We start from the raw sequence: 14,773 nt of genomic DNA, 5'->3' as shown, positions 1-14,773 counted from the left end.
CTCGTGACAGCTTCCCAACCCTCAGAGGGCTAGCTCTACAGTGCAGGGGATGGAAGGAAGCTGCGTTTCCCAGTCACCTCCTTGGAGCCAACTCATCCTGGGTTCTGAGCAGACAGGAGAGAAAGCACGGATGATACCAGTAGGATCCCCTAACTACAGAAATGCTGCAGGTGTGTTAACATGACCTCAACACCAAGATGATAGAGCAAAGTGTCTTGCTCAGGATGTAAGCTCCATATAGCTCTGGTAGAGAAGTCCAAGGTTCCGCTTCTGCTTTGTTAGGGGGCATTCTCAAAGTATGCAGAAAGACCATGGGCTGGTAGAGCTTTGGGCTCTGCTCCTGACAGGGAGGGCACTGGGGTAGCCACTGGGACCACCCCAGATACAACCGCATGAGGGTGGGATGCCCCTTCATCTCCACACACACAAGGGTTCCACTAGAGGACAAGCCAGTTCTCCTGGAAAGACATCATCACAGTGCTTGTCCTGGCTACCACCTCTGGGTCTCACTGACTAAGTAAGGACCAAATCCTCTCCTTGTTTAATAAATGAAGGAATGAACAATAAATACAGGAAAGAAAACGGAAAGAGAAGAGCTAGTTCAGGTTTTTTCCTTTCCATGTTGTTCAGAGGTACAGGACCACTAGGAAGGAGGCAGGCACTGACAAAGAATGGGCATTGCCACAGGCCACTAAGGTGGCACCAGGGATACCACCTGCACACAATCTCCAACTCAACAAGTACACCTGCCCCAGCTACATATTCTGGAGAGTATAGACGAGAGTCTCGGAGTGGAGGAAGGCTCTGCCGTCCTGATCCAAAGGCAGCAGAGTGCTTAGCCTCAGATGCCAATCCTGTACACTCCCATCTTTTGACATGAAAACCAGCAGGTTTCTATACATCAGGGCAGGAGGAGGAAGGCCTGCAGCAGGTCATGTGGCTTATGAATAACCAAGAGTTGCTTTCCAGTGCGGTCTAGGTCTCCAAGTGGTTTTCCTGTCTGCAAAGATGGAGGAGCAAGGTGAAAGAAGACCAAGAAAAGGAGATGCCACATCTCCATCACAGTGCCAAGGGCTGTCCTCAACCCAGTCACCAGAGGTCCAGCACCAGGGTCAAGGTGGGCCCAGGGCTTGGAGCCTGCACCCACCCTAGAGAGAGATTCGGCCACGTGGGGCAGTTCTGACTATAATACTGATGTTGTTTGTCTGGCTGAGCCGGCCAGGCTTGGAGGAAAAGGTACTCAAGGAAGAAAAATCAGGGAGCCAAAGAGCAAGCTGCCAACTGCAAGACAAATGAGTGGGGAAGAAGACATGGTGGAATGGCCAGAGCTCAGGCGCCAGAAAAACCAGAGAACCACCCACAAAGGAAAGAGGTAGTGGCTTCCCTCCAACACCCAGACCAACTGCCTCACCTCGTCACATCTGGAGCAGAAGTCGGGTGAACATGCTTCATGATGGTCTGGATCCAGTTCCGCCGAATTCCAGATGTCATAGCAGAAAGAGTGAACTCACCTTCCTTTGTCTATTCAAAAGATAAGACGGTATCATGGATGGTCACCTCTCAACCCCCAGTGCAAGTCCTGCAGAACTGTGGCCAGGTATCTGAGGAGCAGTATGGGAGCCCCACTTGGGATAAACAACAGGATAGCAAAAGAAATGGCCACCTTGTGGCTGCTATGCTGTTTCTATGGTAACAGTTAAATGACCTCTTTTCCCCTCCAGAGGACCCTGCACACACTACCTGTAATTTCTGGGAATTGTGCTGAGTCAAAGACCTGTCCAGCATTTCAGGGAGCTCATAGACAAGGGGAAAGAGTACAACTCGACAACAAAGGTGAGAATGTGGGGAGCAGCAGAAAGACCTCAGCATAGCAGGTGAGAGCTGGCAGGTGGATTGGATGACCAGGGAGAGGTTAAGTGGGCAGGATCCAGGCTTGACAGATAGGCTGGGGTCAAAGGTCTTCTCTACGATGCTGAGAAAGGCAGGGAGACACACTGGCGGCTTGGGCGAACACACAGGTGATTACAGAGTTAAGAGGGCAGCAGAGAAGAGGGAGGCTGACCAGATGGCACAGCCAGCAAGGGCAGGGAGTGAAGAGTGGTTTCTGGATGTAGTTCCTGTATCCCTAAGCAGCCCTGGTCAGTACCACATGAGAAGGGAACCACAGGTAGCTACCTGCATGAAGTCCACTTCCTGTCTCACTGAAGTGAGGACATCAGTAATGTTCTTGAAGTAGCCTGGGCTACTTGGACCCAGGAGCTACATCAGCAAAGCAGCTGATGGAAGATGAAATCACCAAGATGGTTTGGGGATGTGAACTGGCATGGTTAGAGTTAAGGAGACCATAAACTGACCTGGAAAACTACAAACACAGCCTGGATTTGACCTTACCTCCACTTCAAGTCCCTATCTCTTCTCCCTCAATTTCCTCTCAGTGTAAACCAAAACAAGGCCCAGACTTAGGCTCTCTGAAATGCTGAAATCCCAGTGTTCCCTAAGCCTTGAGGTCTTTTGACCTCTTTATGAGTCTCTGGCCTTTTTCTACTCCTGACCAACGTGTCCTGCACATTTTCTCCCGTGACATCATCTAGCACTTCCTAACTCGAGGTCCACACTTATGGCTACCAGTCTAATGTTTATAGAGAGTCTCTGACCTCAAACACAGCATCAGCCAGAATTCCATGTGCTGCACTCCGCTGAAGTGACCAATGCTGCCTGACTCCGGGGCATGGATTTTGGCACCTACTTCCTCCCTCACCTGGCAGAGCCAGGTCATGTGCTTTTCCCTCCACAGAGCCTTGGCCAGTCCTTCCCTATATTCTCCCCTGCACTGGTCTGCTTGGTCTTCTTTCTAGCTGCCCTGCACACTCCGATGGGGTACATCTCACTAATGCAGCAGGGTGGCATGGACCTAAGATCAGCCAACTCACAGACTGCCCCTGGTGCCAGGCCAATGTGCAACTTCCCTCCCTGACTTGGTGCCACATATGGAAGGAATGCCATCCCCAGAAGCTTGGGGGCTGGCAGTCAGAGCTCTCCTCATATTTGGCGGGTCTGAATCTCAGATGCCCCTGCCATTATCTGACTTAGTTGTTGTCAGAGCAAGGGCAGAGGGCAGTCGGGTGGACTGCCCTAACCTACAGCCGGCTGACCTCAGCGGGCTCCAAGTTACCACCTTTGATAAAATGGCCAATGAGAACTGTTCAATTTGTTCAAACATTGCATTTCTGAGAGAACGTGCAGTGCCTTCTTAAAATCCTTGTCAAGATCCTGACGAGATTTTGGAGGGGGGGAAAAAAAGACTTCTGAGTGGATAAGTGAATGAACAAATGAAAAAAATAAAAACCTAGTATCTGAAATTTAAATAATTAACATTCATTCTTAGTACCCATATGCTTACAACTGCCCTAATACTAGCATTAAAATAAAAGGAAAATAAAAGAATCCACCATTAACAAAAATGATCAATTCTTTTTGTCAAGATCGCTAAGTGGGGATGGGGGTCAGGTGTCACCAGACAGAGGAGGGACATGAGGTTAATCATGTGATGTCAGACCTGCCCACCACTGTCCCCCTAAAGGACCTCAGGATCTCAGAGAGATGTCTAGTCCACATGCCCACCTCATACCAAACCTATCTCCAAGTTCTACCCCCAGCTCACATGTATCTGAAAGCCATAGTTTCTCTGGACTGGATACTCTGTGACATCATAACATGTAGACAAGTCGATTTCCCCGTCCAAGTCAGCTGCCTGCAGAGAGATGAAAGGACATTGGAGATGCAGCAAGTGCCAGTCAAGGCCTGCATCCCAGGGCATGCTTCTACACTGGCTTTATCTTTAACGGGCACTAACGAGTACACAGCTCACCTATGCTAGCTGGAACCATCAACATGGCCACCTCCCTGTACCCTGACAAAGACATCACAGCCTGTGACTCTTTAAACATGCTGACATAGGAACTCCTTCACTCTTAAAAACTGAGGTCCCTGGAGCAGCCGTCCTACCCACCTGTGATTGGCAGATGCCTCTTTTTCCTTTTCCTAAAAAACATGCCCTTTAAAAATGTAACCTTAGCCAGCTTGTGTCTAGTGTCATCTTTTTAAAAAAATAAACCTGTCCTTAAAAAAAAAACGAGTTTTTATATGGATTTTATCTAATCATGACACCTATATTAGAAATTATGGAAAAAATGATTATTTACTCATTTAAGAATATAAATGAATCCAGTTCATTTAAAAAATATAAAAGTTTTAAAAATCAGCAAGAGATTTCTGCAACTTCTCCTGTGTTTGACTCAACCACCTCAATACAGCTAAAGTATATGAAGACAGCGTGGCCTTAAACAGGAGGGAGCTGGAAATTTTTAATGTTTAATAGTCCTTTCAGGTATATTTGAGTATCTGCTGATGAGTGGCTGTTTCTATAAGTGGAATCTGAAATCACATCAATCAATTTTCTGTACTCAATTACATGAAAATCCAGTTTTGTTCCACCCCTTGAGGTGGAATCTTTTTCACTTCTTTTACTCACATGACTTTATAGCATCATGTTCTGGCCATTTGGAAGACACTGAGTTATGTTTATTTTTTTAAATGTTGAGACATTTCATTACAAAGGATCAAAATACTACGTTTGTTAATATCACCTGTTTTGTCAGGATATTATTAGTAAAGGGAAACTGTCAACTTGTGAATACAAGTTTTTCAAGTTCTACTTTTGACTGAAAGTATATTTATTTATGCATACAAGAACTGGGTACAGGCCAGAGGTATGGAGGTGAGAGGATTCACCAGAGACAGAGTGGGGAGCAGAACAGGCAGATCTAATGATAAACACGGCTAAGGGGGAGCAGTGGGTGAGACAGGAAGAGGTCTGCTGCGCCCTATGGGTCAGCTCCCTGGCTGGGGATCGAACCCTGTGCTGCAGTGGCTGGCAACAGCTTCATAGGGCTCCAACTTAACTCCTTGTGCCACCAGCGGAGGTCTCTTGATTAAAAGCTTAAATTGTTTCTGGTAACAAATTCTGAAGGAATAAGCTTACTTGTTTGATTTTCAAGAAAATGTCTGCCAAACACCCAAACTGAATGAACATTTTGCTGCTAGCTGGTACTTCTTCCAAGTAGTTATGGTGTTCCGTGAGGAGCAGCCAGTGGCCGGTGGCAACACAGAGGGCCAGCTCCCCATGGACAACCATCCTGCCTGGTGTGCAGCAGAAACGACTCATGCTGACTTCCATTCTGAATCATGGCATATTAAAAAGATGGGTATATAAGGACTGAGCCTTACTAAGGCTGGTGACTTTTACTGTTCCATTACTGCCCTCTCTTCACATCATGAGTGTGTGGCAGTGAAGGATACATGAGCACTGGCCGCTCCAGCTGCACCCTGACTGGCTCGACACTCCTGTTACTGCTTCTGCACTGGTGCAAATGTTAACACAGTGGGAAAAAGCAAACAGCACCTTAGTTTTGTAACAAGTTTTAAAAAGTACACTAGACCCTTAAAAGGATCTTCAGGGTTCTATAGACTAAATTCTAAGAACTGCTGATCCAGTAAATGCATGTCTGTGTTCCCCAACAGTAGGCAGCACCAGAGGTCAATCACCCACCCTAGTCAGTACCTAACTGGGGTCACTAATTTTCCACTACAATCCATAAAGAACTTACTGCATTTTGGGGTATGTAAATAAATATATAATTAGCCCCATAAAGACAGACAGCTAGGCTCTTTCCAATCTTCTGCTATTACAAAAGTGTGGGGATGAAGTTTAGTGAGAGAAAAGATAAGTGAAACTGCTCATAAGAAATTATTTTTTTTGTAGGTGAAAATTTAAAAGAGTCCCTCTGGTCAGTCCTTGACTGGAATCAAGACTGTCAACTGGGTCAACCAAGTTCATCTGCCATTTTCTATCTTGTCCACATCAAGAGACAAGAGTTAGTTCAGTTCTTCCAAAGACTCAATTTGCAACAAAATCTCTTTGTATGAAAATACAAAAGTGCACATCCTGAGTTTTAAAACAACACACCCTTCAATGTTTTTCGAAGAACAGAGAAAAATCAAAGCTGTGAAGCTCACCGAACACAGATCAACAGATGCCTAAAGCAGGGCCTCAAAGGAGGTCCACATTCCAGGCCGCAGCACCAGAGATCATCCAAAGCTGCTCTTGTGACTGAGCTTAGACTTCCCACCAGGACACCAAGGTGGCAACATGGGCACTGTCAACAGCCTGAAGGGAACTTCAGCCAAGAGCAGCAGCAGAACTGAGTCCGCGGTTCCTGGGAGCTGCCTGAACCACTTCAGCGGTCTCTACAATTGGAGCCAAATTAAAACACTCACCTCCTCGGCCACCGAATCCCTGTAGTATCTCAGGCTTTGATCAGCAAGGACAAACCAGTGCTTCTTCCACTAAAAGCAAAAGGAAAAAAGGATTCAACTTTCACACAACATACTGCTCCAAGGTGATCCACAGCCAAAGTCCTGAGGCATCTCCCAGAGCACAGGTGAAGCAGAGGGCAGGTGCCCCCCCCCACAGTGGCAGACACACACAGGACTCTGCTCAGGCTGCAGTGTGCGCATGACCTCAGGACGCTTGCTAAGCTGCGGCTCTCCAGTGACAAGGCAGGGCACAGGCTGTGGGCTCTCATAACCCACAGTGGTGCGGCTGGTGAATAGTGTTTGCGTTTTTAATCTCAACTCCAGAGGCTGCAGATGGGGCTGGGCCTTCAGAGCTGAAAAGTGGTCGTGAAAATGACATCTCCATTCTACGGAGGCAGACTGTGAGTCACAGCCACAGGCTGGCTAACCAGGGATGCGCCCACCTGCAGCCAGCAGGCGTAAACCAACCAGCCAGATTCCCAAGTCTTCACTGTGAGTAGGAAGGAGGGAGACTGGCGTCTTCAGGTAAGGCCAAGGGGATTGATATAGAGAAGAGACAAAAAGGATATTTCGGCAGAGTTGCTCAGGAAGCAAGAGGAAAAGATGGGTAGGGGCAGGGCTCAAGGGCTCCTCAATAAGGACCTAGGCGGGTCCGCTTCATGCCTCCTTGGAAGCCTGGCCTTCCAGTCCCAAGCAGGGTCAGGTAGTTTTGGGAGGTTCAGCAGCAGATGGCTCTTCCTACTGAAGTCTTATGGCACAAAGACTTCATACTGGCTCCCCTCAGGTAATGACTGAGCATCTGTCTCTGACAGTCTTACAATCTTCAGCTTCTGTCTACTTGGCTGCATCGTATGCAAAAGCAAGTGAACCCTACAACCTGAAGTTTTCCCAGCCCCTAGGATGTCTGGGTCTTTAGGGAACTTTTAGGAGAGTGAGGAGCTAGGGCTTTTGGACGAAGATAAGGTCAGCAGAGGGTGATTATTCTCTAATACTGAGGCAGACAGGCGTAAATGGGGTCTCTCATCCCTACTGCAGAAACAGGGCTGGGATCAAGTACCTCTACTTCTCTAAGGAGAGGAGGGTCTTATCTACAGTCCTAGTCCACAAGACAAGGGAGATACTAGAGGTGGGGGACAGGGTCAGTGCTCACAGACCTGCTGGAGACAAGGCCAGTGGTTGTCACACCTGGTCTGGCCCCACCTAGGAGCCACCACAACTCAACAAACTCACCTGGCCATCTTCATACTGCTTGGTCAGCCAGCCTTTCTTGAAATTCAGCAGGTCGGGCTGAGAAAGGGAGAAAAAGAACAGTTCAGAGGAAAGCACTGTGGCAGCAGCTAGAAGGGTTTCTGTCTAGAAAGGTTTCTGTCTAGAAGGGTTTCTCCACCTGCCAGGTGGTCTGCATCTGCCCTGGTGTGAAGCTCACAGCACCTCCACAGGCATGTCCATCTTTGAGGAAGGAGATGCTGGGCGTGGGATGCTCACAGGGAGGGAAGAGCTCAGCCTCATCACCCTCCGAGCAGCGGCTGGGCGGCCTTGCTGCTCTGAGAGAAGTTCCTGTAGGTGCAGGGGCCACCTGCCAGGCAGAAAGGAGTCTCCCAGAGTCACTGAACATTTCATGGGAAGGTCAGCAATGATGACTAAAAGCAAGGTTCAGAAGTTCTTGCTGAAGCCACAAGAAGACTGAAAGCAGAGACCACAACTGGTACTGAGTGAGTCACAACAGCAGCACTGCCAAGACCTCAGATCACTTGTCAGGATGAATGTTAATCTTCATTTTCCTTCAAGAAGCAAAACCAGGCCAGCAGACAAAGGAAAGCAGGGTCACAGGTTTGCCAGAGGGGCCCAAATGGGGCCCTACCCCTGCTGGTCCTCCTGCAGCTGTGTATTTCTCATCTGGGTGTCTGTCACCAGGGGCCTCAAGAGACATGGACCACCGTGTCCCTCAAACCATACTGTTCTCTCTTTTCACAGCCATTTTGAGCAGTGATGGGCTATAATGTCTTTTTGGATCCCAAGGACTGGGTGGTAGGAACAAGCACCAAGTGGTAGGACAATGGTAGGTGTGTTCTGGGAGCCTACGCTTCAAACCTTTGGGAAAACCCAGGCTCACGGAAAAACCAAACTGCCTCCAGGTAAGAAATACTTCTGTTCTTGTTCCATGGTTTCATGTAAACCTGTGATTGGTGGCCCCACACTTTGGGGGAACACATGGCACCAGTCCTGGCTCCTTAGGAGGCTGGGGATAAAGCAGAGAGGCACCCTAGTCGCCCTGTGAGTACTTGTCCTTCACGCCAAGGGCCTGTCACCTGTGGCTGCCTGTCACCTGTGACTCTCCAAGGCTCCCATCAAAACTGTACCTACCTGTACTTCCACTGCCAGAGCTCAAATGACCTAGATCAAAGACCTGCTCTGTTTCTGTGGTGAAATGCCACGAACAGGATCAGTGCTCACAGCAAGAGCGAGCACCTGCCTCCAAAATGCCATAGAAACAAATACCCAGAACAAGAACAGAGTTTCTCTGGTGTGACCCTCATCCTCTAGAGTTAGGATTCCACTGCCCTGGCCAGATGGCGTCGCCATGGGGACCTTAGAGCTCAGGAAGCCCATGTAGCCCAGAAAAGGAAACGAAACACAGAATGTGCACCCCATGCACAGACATGAGCGCCTGTGCACGGAGGGTGCAGGTAGCACGGACAGAAGCAGACAGTGACCCCAAGTGACGAGAAGCAGCAGTCTCCGGAGCTCGGTGCGCGGGCGGCTGGGCTCACCGTCAGGGAGGACTCCGTGGACCTCCTGTCCAGTGACTTGGCTCTTCGGTGTGGAGACAGGGGGGAAGTAGAGGTGTCCGGGAGTAGAGCTGTGGGAACTTCACTGGTGAGGTCCTGTGGCAGAGAGTAGCCGCCAGTCAGTATAAGCCCATCAGCTCAGAGAGCCGGGAGCCAGAGCCCGGGAGGACGGAACTGCAGGGGCCTTGTTCTCAGGCTTTGTCTGACTCCCACGGCAGGTCTGTGTGAGGGTGGGGACAGGAGCCTGTGTCCCGGGCTCCTGGTCCAGTGCCTTCTGCTTCTCTCTCAGCAGGTTCTGAGATGCCCTGGTCGTTTAGAGCAGCCTTCTCCTTCCGATGCAGTCACCTTCACTCTCCCAGTCCCTAGGTCTTGCTCCCTAGGTCTACCTCCCCATTCCCTAACTTCCTAGAGTCACAGGAAGAAAGAGTCCTGAGCTCCACAGCAGTGGGCACAGCAGAGTGCCTCATAAGCCAGGAAGAGGAAAACTGGCCACAGCAAGTGACAGAGAGGAAGGTGGCTGCCCCAGGAGGAAGATTTTAGAAGCAGAATCCACCTTATGGACTGAGTAAAGAAACGAGGGCTATAGCTGCCACTCGGAAGAAAGAGGAAGGGAAGTGTTCAGCCCTGTGGCTGGGCTGCTGTAGAGAAGAAAACAGCTCTATTTGTGACTCCAATCTAAAACTTGTTAGGACAGCCTTTAGTAGACATGGATGAAGGGCTGAAAGGAAGATGCAGAAGACAGGCCTTGCCCTCAAGAAGTTCAACTGGAGAAGATGAGAAACACAAGCAAACTAAGAAATGAAAGCAGGAAGCCCAGTGCATGTGAGAGCTTTGGAAGGCGCCTGGGGATGTGCTGACTGTGCCCAGCCAGCCCGTGAGGCACATTCAGGTGTCAGTGCTGGCCCGGCACCTAGATGCTCACCCGCTTCCTGGGGAACGCTCTCTTCTCACTGCGGCCTTGGCGTGTGTCACTTGATGGCGAGGGCCCAGCTGATGAGTTGGTCTCCATGTGCTCTGCCTTCTCAATGTCCAACGCCTCAAATTTCTCAATTACTTGGGACCTCCTGCAAAAGAGGACAAGAGGCTATTGAGGGGAAAGATGAGGCCCCTCCACAGCCCTAAGGTGGGCTTGGTCTGAGTCAGAGGGTCTCCTTTAGCCAACACTCCCATGCTGGCCCCATGCCAGCACTCCCTCCCCACCACCCTGAGGCTGTAGAGAGCATGCTCACTGCACACTTGGTGAGTTGATCACTGACAGCCCCCAGCTCCCTTTCCCCACACTGAAAGGGGAGTCGTGCAGGTGCTGGCAGTTGCTCATGGGCAAGGGCCACCCTTTTCATCAGGTCTGTTCTTGCCCTCTACCCCCCACATGGGAGGCCCCTGTGTGGTCTGTTGTGGAAACTCACTCAGCAATCACACAGCTCATCACCCAGCATCCTCTCCTGAGCCACAGACATGATCAGAAGGCAACCACCACCTTGAGGGGACCATCCCCACTGCATTCCTCAGCAGATCATGATGCAGCCCCCCCCAACCCAGGGCATCCAAATTTAGCAAGAAAAAAGGCCCATGAATTAACATTGTTTCTGCCAACAGTAAAAAGAATCAAAATCAAAATCCAAATTAAAACAAAAGAAAAAAAAAAAGCAAGTTGATTTCGTGTGAAAGGGCCGGCGGCATCGTCAGGCCATCTATGGCTGGAGACGGAGCTGAGATGGGAGCGAAGCAGGCGGAGGAAGGGCGAATAACGTCACACAGCGACACAGCAGGAGAAGGTGGAGAGGGGCAAGACCTGAAAGAAAATAAGGCTGGAAAATGAATAAACAGAAAAGGACTACTTTGTAAAATCAAATAATGGTAAATCAAAATTATCCAAAAAAAAACTGAAGAAAAAAAATTCTGAGATGATCATTGAGAAGGGGAAACCATTGTTATCCCTGGGTCATGAAGAATCACTGTTAAGGGTGAGGGACCGAGAGCCAACAGGGCATACTGGCTCAGTGGGGTACCCACTTGGGGGCACCTGGACTCTGGGGAACCTGGACTCTACCTTTAGGGGAACAGCCCTCCTCTAGCTGGACCAGAGAGGCCTGTCCTCCCAGGAAGGCCCAGGCAAGAGCCCCAGGTTGCCTCTTACATTCTGGAAAAGTGATGGAGAATCTAGGGGAAGTGAGTGAAATAAGTGAACCAGAACAAGGATTTACCTCTATAAGGAAAAAGAGAGAAAATGGGCTCCCCAATCCTGAGATTCTCTACAAGGCTAGCTGTTTTTCAAGGAAGGTTACTGGTTAAAATCTCTTAGGGTTTCTTCAGCAAGGATGTTGAAATACCAAGAGAAGATGTATCAGAGTCACCTGGGCTCTTTGGTCCTCCCTGAGCTTCCCCACAAAATGTGGGCACTCAGGTACACTAAGCTTCTCCAGAGTCTTCTCCAGGAATAGCCACCCTGCCAGAATCAGCAGTGTAGGTGGTGGCTGAGGGAGGGCAGCAGGAGAGGCATGTGTCAAGAGCGCAGAAAGCTAAGGAAGCAGCAGGAGTTCTGGGAACCACAAGGAGCTCTTACAGGTGCTCAGCCGTGTTGGGCAGGTGAGGCATCCACCTTGCCGAGCATCCTGGTAAGGTTGGGATAAGATCCAGGCCCATTCACAGGCCTCAGTGGCAACATGCAGCCTGAGAGCCCCTCTAGCTGACAATGGGACCTAGAAAGCTCCAGGAGGCCTTAAGGAACAGGCCTGGCCAAGTCACATGCCAATCACATGCTGCAGGGCTGCCAGGGCCTCAAAGACAGAAGGCAGGTTAAAAAAGAGGAAAGTGGTGCTTGCTCAGCTTCTTCACATAGACGGGGGTTCTGGGACGTCAGCCATGAATTACTTTATGAAATTTTTAACTAGATTCCTTGAAGTACTGTGGGCACTGTAGCAAATGCCTCACTAGCCTGGCTGACAAACAGAAAAAAAAAAAGCTATAAAGCTATAGCTCTTCTCTGTTTCCAGGCTCCTAGCTGGGTGGGAGGTCCACCTGGAGGGAGCTGGCTCTGGTGTCAGTCACCAACCTTTTGGAAGGAGGGTTTCTCTTGCATTCTGGAAAAGTGATGCAGTGTCGAGGGGAAGTGAGTACAGCCTCTGCAGATCAGCATCTCACTATCCAAGAAACATATCTTGGAGCAAGTCACAAGAGCAAAATATGACGTGGCCCACCTGGGATAGGTTCAGAGCTACGGTCTGTGTGTAAACTACCTACTTTAGTCTACAGCTGGGCTTTGAGGCAGGTCCATCTTATCTGCCATGCCAGGCATCCATGGCTGACGTCCTGCCAAGGTGGGGTTCTGCTCTACTCAACTAGGGGACAGGAATCCAATCAGGCAAAAGGCAGGGTACTTGGGACCAGAGAGCAGGCTTAGGAAGTGACAGAAGCCAGTTAGGTGTCATCAGGGTTAGCGAGAAAGTGTTAGGATGTGAACCAGTGGGCCCCAGGGATGCAAGAAGCGGATGAAAGCCCATCCCTATTGTGGCAAAGAGCATGCGGAAAGCAAAGCCCTGGAGTGGCTGGCTACCCTGGGCTTCCAGATGAGAACTCGAAAGCCAAGCAGGTGTGCTGAGTGCTCTGGCAGGCCACTAACCCAGGGCCTGGCTGGCTGCCTGCCTCTACAAAACCTCATTAGTTCCATCCTGCTGGCCTCCTGGATCTCTATGAAGTCCTTTTACTTATATGTTTCCTTAAATTGCTTTAAGGACAGCCTTGGCCTAGTAACAGGCCATGACATGGGGCCAGCTGATGTTTGTCCTGGTTCTGTCATCATGGCTGTTCCCATGAGGCATCACCCTGGTTCTCACCCCCAGTCTCATCAACTACCCAATGGAGCTAGTGACACAGGCCCCTCAGGTTTGTAACAACTTATTAGGTCACTTCCAGGTACTAGCAGGTGCTTGGTAATAGTTTCAGCTTCCCTCTCCCTCCCTGGGAATGAAGCACATCCTGTTTTCTTTTCAAGACCAACTATGGGCATCTTTTCCTCATACTGGAGGCTGGACCATGTATGTGTACACAGCTCCTTTCTCCCTTGAAAGCGTGAGTAGGTGTCAGAAGAGAAAGGCACCCTACTCCTGGCTGGTGCATCCTGGGGGAGCCCATTACCACCTGGACCTGTCCCCATAGAATGACACAAATGTGAGCTTTACTTAGGCTTTGTCAATGCAGAAAGAACACTGTGAACACATCTGAAACTTAGATCTAGACCTCTTTTGAGAAGGGAAGGGTTGAGCCCTCTTCTTCCCAACTGCAGTCCCCTAACCTTAGCCCCTGATGTAGGTTCATCATTTAAACCACATCTCTCCCCAGGAATTTGTGGCTCTGGTCAGCCTCCCTGTTTCAGCCACACCTGGACTGAGAGCAATGCTGCCAGGTACAGGGCTTCCGTGCGAGGCAGTCAAGGAGGGAACCTGTGCTGCCCCCACCCTGGTGGACATGCCATCTTCCCCCTGGGCCAAGACTGTAAGGGCAAGGAGAATTTCTGCCACCCTCTGCAGCTGAAGTCTTCCTGCCTCACCATCATCTCAGAGAAGAGAAATGGGTCAGGAAGAAGATCCAGTCATGCAAGCCTATCAGCTGAGAACTGCCTGCCCAGGGTTCTTTAAGATCCCAGGGTCAGGAGGCATTCTGGAAACAGCTAGCCACTCCCTAGATCTCTTGTGTCCGAACATCCTACATACTGGCTACCAGGGGCTAAGTTCTGAGACCAGAGTCCAAATGGAGAGGTTCCCCATGTGAACCTAACAGAAAGGAAGAACAAATATACACTCCCAAGGAAGGCTTAAGGAACCCGTGAGTGTGTTTGGGAGGGGCGGGGAGGGGAGGAAGGAGGAATGTGTGCGACAAAGTGAGAAGAGTTTGTGAAAGAGTATGAGCATGCACAGTGTGAGAGAGAATGTGAGTATGTGTGCTATCAATTGGGTGAGGGAGTACAGAAGACAGTGTGTGTGTATGTGTGTGTGTGTATTCTGCCCCTTACTCCTCTACTTACCTCCTCTCGTTGCCAAACAGACGGGCCACCTCTTCCCTGCCAGGGCTCCGGGCCCGAGTCCTACGCTCCAGCCGCCTTCTCTCCACCTGGAAGGCTTCTCGGTGGCTGATCCTGATGGCCTTAGGGACATCGGCCAGGGCGGCATACTGCCTGCTGGCTTTAAAGGCAAAGGAGTGCCCCAGTGTCTCTGCTCCCCGCCCCCCAGTGTTGTCAGAATCCACGCTGGTGTGATGGTGGTTGGCCACGTCCAAAGAGCCAAGAGAGATGCTGCAGACCATTCGGCTGGAGGGTCGAGGACCTGGGGGAGGAAGAGGGTGACCAAGTTCCTGGGAGGATGGTCCAGGGCCACTATACCTGTTGTTAGGGGTGCTGGGGCTGGGAGGGGAGAGTGGTGGGGGCAGCTGCTGCTCCTCGGCCTTCAGATCCTGTTTGGTCTTCTCCAAGGAGAAGTAACCACTTTCTACTCGGACTTTGCGGCCACAGTCCATGCGGTCACTGCTCATGGTGGTCTCTTCTGGAAAAGATAAAGGGGAAGTGAAGAGATGCTCAGTCTGTTGCCATCTTTGTTTCTGAGGATATTTTTTTTTTT

At 50.1% G+C, this 14,773-nt stretch overlaps 1 protein-coding gene across 8 annotated transcripts in view; it reads right to left on the bottom strand.

Annotated features, from left to right (window-relative positions):
- Positions 1 to 14,773, bottom strand: part of MPRIP (myosin phosphatase Rho interacting protein) — a 124,026-nt gene that overhangs the window by 25,171 nt on the left and 84,082 nt on the right. For 3 of the 8 annotated variants that reach the window (XM_012726212.1, XM_012726216.1, XM_012726213.1), the window contains exons 7-13: positions 14,185 to 14,698; positions 10,087 to 10,228; positions 9,147 to 9,260; positions 7,606 to 7,662; positions 6,337 to 6,405; positions 3,662 to 3,751; positions 1,412 to 1,521 (exon numbers count right to left, since the gene is read on the bottom strand). In XM_012726212.1, the coding sequence (XP_012581666.1) occupies positions 1,412 to 1,521; positions 3,662 to 3,751; positions 6,337 to 6,405; positions 7,606 to 7,662; positions 9,147 to 9,260; positions 10,087 to 10,228; positions 14,185 to 14,698 (1,096 nt within the window). The remainder of the gene's footprint in view (positions 1 to 1,411; positions 1,522 to 3,661; positions 3,752 to 6,336; positions 6,406 to 7,605; positions 7,663 to 9,146; positions 9,261 to 10,086; positions 10,229 to 14,184; positions 14,699 to 14,773) is intronic. The other 5 variants (XM_012726215.1, XM_004684517.2, XM_012726217.1 and 2 more) reach the window with 3 other exon arrangements.

This window comes from Condylura cristata, unplaced genomic scaffold, assembly GCF_000260355.1.
Source record: "Condylura cristata isolate star-nosed mole 26May11 unplaced genomic scaffold, ConCri1.0 scaffold00017, whole genome shotgun sequence".
In the NCBI taxonomy this organism is placed as follows: Eukaryota; Metazoa; Chordata; class Mammalia; order Eulipotyphla; family Talpidae; genus Condylura; species Condylura cristata.
The sequence above is the reverse complement of the archived record's forward strand: the minus strand, read 5'-3'. Positions and strand labels throughout refer to the sequence as shown.